At 31.7% G+C, this 13711-nt stretch overlaps 1 protein-coding gene and 1 pseudogene across 1 annotated transcript; one reads left to right on the forward strand and one right to left on the reverse strand.

The window, feature by feature from the left end:
* The first annotated feature begins 4437 nt into the window (after positions 1–4437).
* Positions 4438–8054, forward strand: LOC141661228 (putative F-box protein PP2-B12). The gene is made up of 3 exons (XM_074468214.1): positions 4438–4689; positions 5738–5844; positions 7610–8054. The coding sequence occupies exons 1-3, from the start codon at positions 4438–4440 to the stop codon at positions 8052–8054; spliced, it is 804 nt and encodes a 267-aa protein (XP_074324315.1).
* A 1752-nt stretch (positions 8055–9806) lies between these two features.
* Positions 9807–10192, reverse strand: LOC141661229 (glycine-rich RNA-binding protein GRP2A-like; annotated as a pseudogene).
* Between the last annotated feature and the right edge of the window lie 3519 nt (positions 10193–13711).

A 13711-nucleotide genomic window follows, 5' to 3' on the forward strand; every position in this document is an offset into this window, starting at 1 on the left:
ATAAATTACTATTCTCATGTTATCCTTTTGATTTATGCTATAAAAATGACATAAACAACTGTGTATGTGTTTTATTAATTTGGTAGAAGATAATAATTTACAATGTGTAAAATAAAAAGTAGGTATAATTTCCAAGAAGAAGGTTATATACCGAATCCCCGTACCCGTGTCCAATTTCGGATCCACATCCATGAATCCTAAATTTTTAAAGACTAGGAGTCTGACACTTGAATTCGCACCCGTGTACAACACTCGTACCCGAGTCCGAGTAACTTAGCATGAAAATCCAAGAACAGAAGACTGACAATTCAAACGTAAATAACAAAAAGATCACTAGTGTATAAAATGCTAGTTGGGAACAATAATTATTAATAAGATGATACCAGTGCGGTTAGAAATTGAAGGACTAATGTTGTTTTATGTTTAGAGCATTTAAGTAAATTATATTTGTATGATTGAGTCATCGACCATAAGCATGCAATCCAAAATTTAACTAGTCCTGTAGAAAAATGATTACTAATAGAATTTAAGGGCTTATTAAAAATTTTGCTTTAAGTTGAGAAAAGAAGATTTGATGCCTTCCAAAAATATTAGCAACAGAATATAACAATTCCCTATTCTTCCCTTCGTAGGTGAACAGAACTACAATAGAAATTAAGGGATCTGAAGCACAAAACTATCCTCATTGGGGCACAACACTATTCTGGCTTTCACAAATAATAAAATTTCTTAAAATGGTAAACATTTTCTTTTTAGACCATTAGTGAGTATAGTGATTATGAAATAAGTTCATACAAGCATACATTAGGATGTGATAATGTATAAATTTTATAGAGGCACCTATACATACTTTGAAATTTTAAGATCTAACCAACAATTCTATCTTTTAACATTCATAGATATGCTAGCTTCAGATCAACCTGTCTTTGTATTTGATAAAATAAATTTCTGGGCTCTAAATCACTAAAATATTTTATCTAAATGTACTAACAAATATGTACATAGAGTATTTAATGATCAACATAGATGGGAAAAGGTAGAAAAGAAAACATTCCACAAAATACAAATGCATTTACACATTTCCCGTAGCACTAGGCACTTTAATGTAGAGCATAGACAAGTATATATTTCATACTGAAATGTAGTCTCATAATAGCACGTGCAATATTGGTGTTCAGGTACAGGGGTGGAAAGGAAATCACATGGCCTCTATATAGGATTCTCAATGAAGGCTACATGGTCTTGGTGAAATTATTCTCTGCAATTAAGAAAGATTTTGGATTCACCAAGGTGGCCAAAACAGAGGTACTCAATAAAATTTAACAAATAAGACAAAGCTGAAGAGATCCAAATGCACTACCAAGAATCTTATCTATTCCTTACAATAGAAGTAGAGTACATTTGAGACCATATTGGTTGATGGAGTTTAATGATGAAAAATGTACCATAAGATTCTTTAGACTTGAAGACCAGCTGAAAATATCAAGCAATGATACTCTCAAGAAAATGCAGGAGAAGCTAGATCTCAATAATGAAGATAAATTTGAGTTCTACAGACAACTCCAACACCAAATAGAAGAAAACACTAGAAACTGGGAAAGAAGACTAGACAATCAAGGAAAAAAGATTAATTTGCTCAGTCTAGAGGAGCACCTTAAAATGGCTTGTGAGATTTCCGTGAACCTTCTTTTGTGCAATTTTCAATAAAATACAACACTTATCATTTTTATCTACTATTGGTTGTTTATTTTGTGTAAGGTGTTTTGTTATCATCAAGTCCTCCTAAATTTATGCTGATAATTCTAGTAGACATAAATTGGGAAAGATTGTTAGGAATATGTTATAGGCTTGATGATAACTCACCAAAACACCTCAGTAGATTTAATTAAGTGATTTTGTAACTATCAACGAATAACAATACTTGTTCATCCGTTGATAGAGTAGCTTATATTTTAATAAGTTTTTGTAGCACATTTCTGTATACTGTATTAACTTAGAAGTTTAGAAGTTGTGGAATATTCTAAGTCATGTTGACTACTAGAATGATATGCAAAATAGGTCGGCTAATTGTAAATATTAAATACCTTGTAATTTTATATAAGTGAAACTGTATCTACTGCTAAGATGCTTTCAACGGATAAACTACAAAGTTTCAGCGGATGACTCAAGACACTTTCAACGGATTGTCCATTAAGACTCAACGGATAACTCACGTGGACTATCGACGGATAACAGTGAAGTCTCGATGGATAACCAATTCAAATAACAGTTGAAAGTGATTTGACAGTCACGTGGGTTGATTGTATAAAAAAGGAATGTGGCAGCCGATATGCAGGTTTGAGAGAACAAATAAGCATTTCCATTTCCATGCGTACTTGAAGAAATACAAAGATGCTGGATAGAGAAATGAATGAACATGTGAATAGACTTAGTTATTTGTTTCATCTGTTTGTATTTTTCATGTGTAACTTGGTAATATATATAAACCAAGAGAAGCAAGTAGAATAATTATCGATTGAACTGAGAAATAAAAAAAGCAACATATGTTATGAATTTCTCTGTTCTCTTGTAAACACTTGTAAGCAGCTGTGTGCATTCTTGCATCACAGAGTTCTCATTCAAATATATATCTCTGGCAGAAAGTTTTTAAACCATTGGTTTACTTACTTTGTGTCTTGAATACTTAAATCTTTTATTCCGCCATTTTGCTTATTCAAACACAATTATAGTTTGCAAAAAGATTTTTATTATTTCAAAAAGTAACCAGAATTACATTCAACCCTCTTTTATAATTCTATTATTAGATTGTTAGGGTATAATAATAAATACACTTGGATATACTTGTTTTTAAGGTTGATCCACGAAATATACACCATACCATCTGAGAAAATACAACTTGCATTCATTAAACATTCTTTATTTTCTCTAGTTTATTCACGTATATTTATATACATAGAGTTCATAGTTTCAGTGGTAATTTCTATTAAAACGTTCAAGGTGTAAACATTTATTGTTGAGTAGTTAAGCTTGGATAATAAGGGTTCAGGGAGTTGGATTTCCAGAGAAGGCTATATAGGTTTGGTATAGGGCTTAAAGGGCAATTTACTCAAAGAAACATATCAGGAACAAGGATAAAGAGAGATATATTATTGAATCTTATAATTGTATCATTTAGGTGATTAATAATATATTTTTTTACCAAGTTGGTAAGACGTAGACTATCAGGAAACACCGATAACAAAAAATGGATATTTTCAAAGTAAAAAAAAAAATTAAATTTAGGATTTATATGTAGAAATTATTTATAAAATAAAGAGTTCATGGTGTAGGTATTAAAATATGAATAGCGCCGTCACATTTTTAATATCTTTCAATTTTAATATTGTAGTATTGATATGTGATAATATTATTAAATTTTAAAATAAATATATGAGAATTATTATATATTCAATATGAACGATATTCTGGAACTTAATATTTTATATATCCAAATTTGAATCCGTCAAAAATATAATATAAAAAATATTTATATCATTAATGTTAATAAAACACAATTATTACATTATATTTAATTATTTTTTATAATCTTTTATTTGTAAAATAATTATTATATAAATAATAATATTATGGTATAATCACGATGCACATATTATAAGCCAGCATTTTGTTAAACTGATACCAAAAGGTAAATTGTTAGACGGTAAATAAGAGAGTGACACCTTGGGTTCTATACTAATTACTGCATGAATGTCCGGGCTAAATTCAAATTTATTTTTCTATTTTCAATTTTATTTACTGTAGCTCGAATTCAAATTAAAGTGAATTTAATTTCACAAAATTTAAGTGAAAATAGAAAAATAACTCTTCACCTTTTTTTTACTTTCACAAGGCAAGATCCAGCAAATCAAAATTTAAGTGAATTTAATAATATTTTAATATTAAGAAAGAACAAAAGATTGAGAAATTAAAAATCTGGAAGGAAAAAAAACTCAAACATCAAAACTATGTACCGTCATAGTTTCACACCAAAGTTAGACAGAAAGCTAATTGTTTAATTGAATTAAAAGAATTAGTAGTAAATGTAAATAGACTTGTGAGACATGCATAATTTGAAAATTAGATAACTGCTAAGAATATATATTGGGTATTAAAATAATTTGTGAACATTTTATTTTTAAATGAGCCTATATAATAATTTTTAAAATTTTGGACCTTAAAAAATATGGGCCATGAGCAGTCACTCGTATGGGCCTTGAGGAGGTCGTGAGTGATCACACCTAACTTAGATATCAACCCATTTAGCTTAAATCTAGAAGCATCTAGACCTTTCTAGTAGGTAGCGTTAAAAATAAGGGAGAATAAAAAATAAATTATTTCATTACAATTAACTTTGGGACAAATTTGGGGATGGAAATGATGAATCAAAAGAGAACGAAAATGGAGCACCTTACGGAGAATTGCCTATCATTAATATTATCATTCACATCACCCAGGGATACATGTAGAGCTTCAGGTGTTTCAACAGAATTCAGGTCTGCCAGTGATTCAGATGAGTTATGGAACACATTTTTACCACCTGATATTAATCAAATTCTTAGGAGATCAATCTCCACCTTGACTTACACCTCTAAAAAACAACTTTATTTTCTGCTCTGTGACTCTGCTATCCTGCTGGACGATGGCAATGTGGTAATTTTCTCAATTATTTCTTGATTTTATTATTTGTTTACAAACTTTATTTCAGTGTATTATTTTTAATATTTAATATTTTGATATTTTTTTATATTTTTATATCCTTTTCTATTATTTGTATTTCAATAAAGATAGTTTTTTTAAAATATTAGATCCAATATTTTTTTAGTAAATATAAGTTTTAATTAAAATAGTTATATGTGTTTATGTTATATGTATGTAAAATAATTATTCTTATTAAATATAATTTCAGTAATTATTTCATTAATGTAAATTTTTGTAATAAGGTTTTTAAAAATAAAATTGGTACTAAATTTTTAAAGATGAGATTTAAAGATGTATTGATGTTAGAATAGATTATAAATAAAACCTAAATATGTGTTGAATTAACATTAAGATATTTATACATATTTTAATGAAAAATGCTTATAAAATAATTGTTCCTGTTGAAAATAAGTTTTAAATATAAGATATTATTTTTTTTAATATTTATTTGTGATTCCATTACTTGTATTTAAGTGTGTATTCAAATATCAAAGAGGAAAACAATATATAGAAACAAACTAAGGAAATGCAGGATTACTTTTTTTTAGAGACCAAAGTTTACAATGAGTTTTACTCCATATATATAAATTTACTCAGTACCATTTTTGCATTTTAAATATTATAGATTTACCCTTATGTTCAAAGACTAATTTATGTAGGGACTTAAAGATTTAAATATTTCTTTATTTAGTAATTTATGGTCTAAATTGACATATTTTTTTTCAAATTTCTCCACTAAAAAAATTAGTGCTAAGATGATATTATCTATAACTATATGATTATTTGTAACTATATGAGTGGGAGTAAAGATTAAATAGTTGGCAACCATAATTTTATAGTTTAGTCAAAAAAAATTATAAGTAGGTAATAGAAATTAAAACCATATTTTTGGATAACTCTTGTATTTGTATTATCATGGAAGAGAATGGTCCATAATCTTTTAGTTAGATTGCCTCATTGATCAGAACTCACCAACTTGATCTCATTCTTGTTCTAACAGAGTTTTTGGATTGATAAAAGAAATGGAAAAAAATGTTTAATGGTAGCTGCTAGGCAACTTGCAATTGTTCCCTGGTGGTGGAGCTGGTTATATGATAGTAACTCAAGGTATGTGAATGATTTTTGTTGTATTATTTACATACATGCAAATGTACATTTTGCTAAATTGCTAAATACTAACCTGGTTCTAACTACAAATACTTGTGCATCTCTCTATATAATCACAGTAACTTTGTAATAAGTATTTTGTTTCTAGTATGATAAACTAATAAGTGTGGGAAGTATGGTCAATGGTTGTAGTTAGAGGATTCACTCTAGTAGAACACTGTTAGCTTGTGTGTTAAATTGTACAATGCAACACTATTTTTCATGCATACCTCAATTGAAAAGAAGCATTTAGGCTGGTCTTTTTAGTTGTTAGGGTGATAAGACAAATTAAGAGGTTGTTTAGAGTTCCCACCCATCTAAGAATACCATTTTCTTTTAAATTATGCATTTATTATAAACTCTGCTTAATATTTTGATAAAATATATTATGAGGTAATACTTTTTTTTGAAAATAAGTAGCAAAACAATATTATCAAGGGTATTTTTTCAAGATTTTCACTTTTCATCTAATAATAATAACATTTTAATAACAAAAATTTGAGCTTTTGAGACAAAACCTTTTTGTTGAAATTTACAATCCCTTTAGATATTGACTTTTTTGGATAAAAAAAATTACAGTAAATAGTAAAACGGTACTGCTAATAAAGATAAATACAGCATTATGCATATTTATTTCCTGAATAAATGCAAATAATAAGTCTATATTACATGTAGCCTAATCTATTACCATAAATTATTTCAACAACTTCAACTCACCATCACACCCAACCAGCTAACAATTTAAAGATAAATCTAAACAATTTTAACTATTCTCGGTCTTCATTTGTGAATGCAGGTCACGTAACATAACATTATCTTATAAAAGATGTAAATCTCTTTAGGCAATTACCGTTAAAAATTATAGCATTGATAAAAAAAGTGTTGTTCACAAAATTAAATCTTTAATAATATTTTTAATATGCACATATTTGATGTTTAATATTTGGTATTATTTTTGATATACGCATATTTTGATGTAATTATGGAAAAATAATGTTTTAGTTGAGATTTAATAGTAAAATTAGAACTCTAAGATTCTATTTTTCAAAAGCATATTTCGTACGACATTTTTTGGTCAAAAACACTTTTCTAAAGATCAGATTTTAAAATTTTATCAAATAAGATTTCAGCTAATTTTGAGAAAAAACTATAATTCTGTGTGTAACAACTCCAAATTTGGGGTGTAATCGAGCCGAGCCGAGTCGAACACTCCTAGACTCGGCTTGAACTCGATTAAAATATTTCAGACTCGAGCTTCCAGATCGACTGAGCTTTTAATTTAAAGTTCGAAACTTGACTCGTAAAAAATTTGGTAGGCTCGAGTTCGGCTCGAAAACTCGAATTTATTTCACTAAATATTAACAAAAACTTGAAATATAATCCGTTCGGCTCGAGTTCGATTCGATAACAAATAAATAATATATAAAAATAGAAAAATATTGATATAAATATATATATATATATATATTTATAATAAAAAAACTAAAAATAATATAGACTCGATAAGACTCGCTAACCTTACCGAGTAATCGGAACCTCGAACTCGGCTCAGTTACAAATTCAAAAAAATGGAGCTGGAGCTTCGAGCTCGGCTTGATTAATTCTGAGCCGAATTGGAATTTTTTACGAGCCGAGTTCGAGTAACTCACGAACATTTTGACTAATTTACACGTATATCATGGCATGTATCATGCATTCATGCCTCAATGTATTATTTTGTGAACAGATTTTCAGAGGAGGTTGCTGTACTTGAGAAAGGGCGGTGTCTTGATATTCGTGGCAAAATGAAAATTGGAATGTTGTCTCCTCACACCACTTATGAAACATATCTTGTCTTTAAAATATATGAGGATGCCTCCGGACTTGATTCAGCAAACACATCCATTAGATTTGTTAATGAAAGAGAGGAGGTGCCTGATGATGAAGCTAACACAGTTTATCCTGATCCAAGAACATTTGCACACAACATTGAGCAACGAAATGGAGAGCTTAGTCGGCGGAGGAAGGACGAATGGATGGAGATTAAGACAGGAGAGTTTGAGACTGGTACAAGAGATGATGATGATGAGGTGGAGACCCGATTTATGTCAACCGATACAAATATACTCAAGACTGGCCTTATCGTACAAGGTATCGAGTTTAGGCCTAAACAACCCATGGCCGTTGTTTAATGAATTTATCTGTTGGCATGCTTTATTTTATCTTTAAAAACTTTTCTTATGTAATATGAATTATCTGTTATTTGAAAGATGTTGATGAATTATGCTTTATGTAAAATTTAAGGGTTTTAAGACATGGTTGTTTGTATTATGGTGTGTCCAATTTTAAGGTCCACTCATAACTGAATATAATTTTCTTTATCTAAGCTATCTTCAATCATAAATTTATTTTATAATACCTCATTCGTAATATTTTACCTTTTTAACTTTAAATCACTATTTTATTTTCAATCACGACTTCAAATTTACTTCAAACGTTATTATATGTTTAATTACATATAGTGGACCCAATTTCTCCATACACATCATGAGATATGTGTTATTTTATTATTTAATATTGCAGCCTTCTCTAATATTCAGTATAAAGATGGCTGCTTTATCTCTACGATATTACTTCATATTTGAAGTGAAACTGTTCATTATTCTAAATATAAAGTTAAAGAAGGCAGTCATTGAAGATGATTTTTTTAAATTTTAATTTCAAATATAAAGAAATTGGTGCTTATAAAGTTACTATTGGAGATTGCCTTGCTGGATGACATAGGCTGAATCTCCTCGGGATGAGTAAAATTTAATATACATAACTTGGGAAAAGATAGCTCTGGAGGAAAATATCTCTTTAAGCTACTCTTTTGAGGTGCTTTAAGTTACTAGTGATCGAATTATCGAGTGATTCAGTTAAATATAATTATTACATGGAAATTGAAGTAATTAAATTTCACTAGGGACTCGGGAGAGTGGCCTGCTTAAAATTAGTGATTGACCGGGTCGGCCAAGCACTTATAGTCTATGTACTCATTGTTAGATAATGAATAACACACAGAGGGGGTGAATGTGTTTTAGTATTTTTATACTTTTATTGAAGTTTTTATGGTTGGAACAAAGTAAATTAAGTCTTACAGTGAGATGTGTTAATACCGAAATTAAACAAGCAATAATAGTGAACACAAATCTTTCAAAACTCACTTAATTTTATATTAAAATTAAGAATGTTTTGCTACAAAAATTGTAGGCTCTTTGTTGCTAATGAGCTTAGCTTCTTCCTTGAGAGAATGCAAGATTTTTATAATCTAAATTGTTACATCTAACAAAGGACCAGTGTTAACTTTATATGATAGTTAACTACTGGTTTACATAGTGTGTAATAAGAGATGCTATTCACTTTAGTAAACTGTCACTAATCATTCAATTTTAGGACAAGTATATCTTCTATTTCTGGCTTAGCATATCTTTGCATACCGTGTTAACTTTGATCTTCCGTTGTCAGTTAATCTTCACCCTTGATCTTGCACACTCTTCAAGCTGCTTTTTATAGACTTGTCAATCCAGTTGTTTGGATTGTTTGTTGATTATTAATCTTGGATATTGAATTGGTCTGCACTTTGTACTTTGAGTTTTACCTCGAGATCTCCAGTTTGGTATATAGAGAACTTGACATCTCGATAAGTATATTAGCTTATCGAGATCTCTCATTACTCTATAGTTTATTTGACTTATAGAGATCTCTGAGTTCTCTATAAGAGAATTTAGCTTGTCGAGATCTCTCCACTTCATGTCTTCACACTCCTTTTTTTAACTTCTCTAGCCTCTCTCTCTCACTCTTCTCTCACCCACTCTCTCTCCTCCTCATTATACAACCTCATCCTCCACAATTTCATCAATAACCACCTCTTCCACTCATCCGCCACCACTCACCTCCGATAATTACCTCATCCACGCATCTGCCTCCGTAACCACCATCACCTCCCTGGCTCCCTCTCTTCTTCCACCATAACCACCACCACCACCTCCATATCCACCGCCACCGACTTCACGACGACCTTCATATCATCTCCACCGCCTTCACGACGGGCTCCTTCATATCCACCGCCACCTCAATAACCTCCAGCGCCTTCACGACGTCCACCGTCGCCACCTCCACCGCTTCCGCGTGACTAAGCTTCGTTGACGATGATGTTACGGCCGTCTAACTCCTTGCCGTTCATTCCTTCAATCGCATCACGCATCGACTTCTCGTCCTTAAATGTAACAAATCCAAAGCCTTTTGATCTCCCTGTTTCACGATCGTTGATGATCTGCACATTAATCATTATTAACGACTTAGGTGGGGTTGCTTTCGGTTGATTTCATGGTTACTTAGGTGGGGTTATTTTCAGTTGATTTCATGGTTACTTTTGTGGTATTAGTATTGGCCCCGGGGTATTCATTTTTCGCCATTTGCAACCACCTGGACAACTTATTTTGCAACTAAAAGTAATTTTCAACATATTTTTTCAAATTTGCATTTGTGGTTGTATATATGGTTGCTAGAAGTTGTTGATATGGTTGCAAATGCAACCTCCATATTTTTGCAAATATTTTTTGAAATGTAGTATTTTTGCAATATTTTTTAAAAATTGAAAGTATTTTTACAAAAAGTTTATAAAATTTAGGTATTTATGAGAAAAGCCCTTTTTTTACAGGAGTAACAATTCTATTTTCATCCATTTTGTTCCTGTACACCCACTTAGTTCCAATTATACTTCTGTTCTTTGGTGCAGGGACTAATTTCCAAACTTTGTTTCTCTCAAACTGATCCAGCTCCTCCTGCATGGCACATATCCAGTCAGGATCCAATAGGGCTTCTTCAGTTTTCTTGGGCTCTACTTGAGACAGAAAACATGCATGTAGGCATTCAGTTGCAGTTGCACTTCTAGTTCTCACACCAGCTGAGGGATCACCAATAATAGCTTCTACTGTATGACTCCTATCCCACTTTCTGGTGTGTGTCTGTTGACTAGTGCCTTCATCATTTTCTTCAGTATTACCATGACTGTCATTTCCATTCTCTCCTTCTCCCCCTGAGTTTGTGCCATCAAATTCAGGTGTCTGAAGAGAGCTTTCATTTTCATGATTTTGTTCAGAGATCTCTTCATTTGTCACTTATTGTGTCACAATTTCATTTTTCTCATCAGAATCACTGTCAATGGTTAGATTTCTAAATGCAAGGGCTTCAGCATCATTTACATCAAGGCATTCTAAGCCTGGACACTTGTCATCATCAAAAGTCACATCTGTGCTTTTCATAATTTTCTTTTGATCAATCACATAAACTTTATAGGCTGTTCTTTCCAATGAATATCCTACAAAAATTGCTTCAAAAATTTTAGAGTCAAATTTCCCCACATATTCAAAGTTGTCTTTTAGAATATAACACTTGCTTCCAAACACATGTAGATGCTTCATTGTAGGCTTCCTGTTAGACATGATTGAGTAGGGTGATTTGTCATGAGCTTTGTTGATGAGATATCTATTTTGAGTGTAGCATGCAGTATTAACAGCCTCTTCCCAAAAACTAGTTGGCAACTGAGCATCTTGTAGCAAAGTTCTAGCAGCTTCAACCAATATTCTATTTTTCCTCTCAACTACTCCATTCTGTTGAGGTATTCTAGCTGCTGAAAATTCTTGAACAATGCCTTTGCTTTTGCAGAATTCACTTAATGTTGAGTTTCTAAATTCTGTTCCATTATCACTTCTCAATCTTTTCACACTAACCTTTCCTTCAGCTTGCTTCTCAATTTTCTCGATGTGCTCAATTATAATGTTTGGAGTTTCATCTTTAGAGTACATGAACTCAACCCAAGTGTATCTTGAAAAATCATCAACCATGACAAGGGCATATTTGTTCCTTCAAATGGACAAGACATTTACTGTCCCAAACAAGTCCATGTGAATAAGTTGCAGAGGTACACTTATAGAATTCACAGATTTTGACTTGTGACTTGATCTTTTCATTTTTCCTTTCTGACAAGCTTCACAAACTTCCAGTTGAGCAAATTCCAGATTGGGCATGTCTCTCACAAGTTCCTTCTTGACTAGGCTGTTGATTGCTTTGAAATTCAAGTGAGATAGTTTTTTATGCCACAATTTGCTTTGCTCTTCTGATGCCTTGGTGTAGAAATAACACATTCCATCCTTATTTGTTGAGTCTAAGTCTGCAACAAACAAGCTTCCCTTTCTTACTCCTTTAAGAGCAATTTCACCAGTCTTTTTGCTAATAAAAGCACAATCTTCTTTGTTGAAAACAACTTGAAAACCTCTGTCTGCAAATTGACTAACACTTAGGAGATTTACTTCTAATCCAGCAACTAGTGCTACATCTTCAATGACAACATTTCCAGAAACAATCTTGCCATATCCCATTGTGAATCCTTTGCTGTTATCTCCAAAGGTTACCAAAGGGCCAACCATCTCCCCAAATTGTGATAGCAGGGCTTTATCACCTGTCGTATGCCTGGAGCATCCACTATCAATGATCCATATGACCTTCTTTTCTTTGCCCTGCACACAATGAGGATTAAGTGTGTTTAGCTACCCAAACTGTGTTGGGTACTTTCTTTATGTTAACTGATTTTGCAGAAGTAGAATGAGAATTTTGAGATAAAATGGAATTCATAGACTGTTGAGCATTTTCCCTTTCAGATATAGAACCAACTTTTGATTCTATGAGATCAATTCTCAATTTGTGGCAACTCTTCATCACTTTCATGTTGCAGGGAATGCAATCAAACTTGTCACATAATGAATAGGGATCATTTGCCTTAGCTTCATTGTACTTGCAGACTCCTTCAGGTGGATTGCTAACAGTCTTTTTACAAAGATGAGTTAGGTGATTCATTGATCCATAATTCTCACACTTCTTTCTAGGAGCATCTGCTACATAAGCAAAATTATTGCTTTTGTTTATCCCAATCTTTCCATTTCTATTCTTCTTTTTCTTTTTGACCTGTTTAGCTTTAATCTCCTTCACAGGCTCCTTAGTTTCTTGATTGGCTTTTGGTGTTTCAACAGAGATGGAATACTGAGTTGTCTCATCATTTTTCTTTTGCTTGTCCTCATCAGCTATCTCTTGTTTGATGATCAACTCTTCTTCACTGAAGTTCACCTCACATGCCTTGAACAAAGGTGATTCAACTTTCTTCAAAATAATTGGAATATCTTCAGTTTGAGTTGATTTCCCTTTGTCACTGACATACTTCCTCTTATTGTTCAAATCCTCATAATCAAGACCAATGACAATGTTTGCACATGGCTTGTTCTTTTCATGATATTGTCCAATCAACTCAGAAGCATTTTTGAAGGATTTCAGCTTCATTTCATTCTTCTCCAGCCTTTCTCTCAACACTGCTTCAATTTCAATTGCACACTTTAATTTATTCTTTAAGTATGCAATTTCTTGTTTAGCAGCATCAAGCTCAACCAACAACAATTCAGTCTCTTGTTTTTCACTCTCAAGTTTTTCACTGATCTTTTTCAATCTGCTAACTTCCTCATTTGCAGCAACCATGCTTGATATATCTGAGATATAAGGCATAACACGCGAGTGATGTATCAGTTATTCACCTGTAATTGAAGATCAATTATGCAGACAAAACTTCGAATCAAACTTCAACTGCCATTAAAATTTAAAATAAATTATCGGGCGTCCATTAAATTAGCTTTGATAACTGCAATACCATATAATTTTATAGAAGAAAACTGTGTTGTCTTGGTAATTCAAACTACATCATGTTATAAACCTTCATGATGTCTGTAAAAGGTCTTTAAGTATTAATATAAATCAGGATAGA

The sequence above is a fragment of the Apium graveolens genome, chromosome 5 (genome assembly GCF_009905375.1).
Source record: "Apium graveolens cultivar Ventura chromosome 5, ASM990537v1, whole genome shotgun sequence".
NCBI classification, from domain to species: Eukaryota; Viridiplantae; Streptophyta; class Magnoliopsida; order Apiales; family Apiaceae; genus Apium; species Apium graveolens.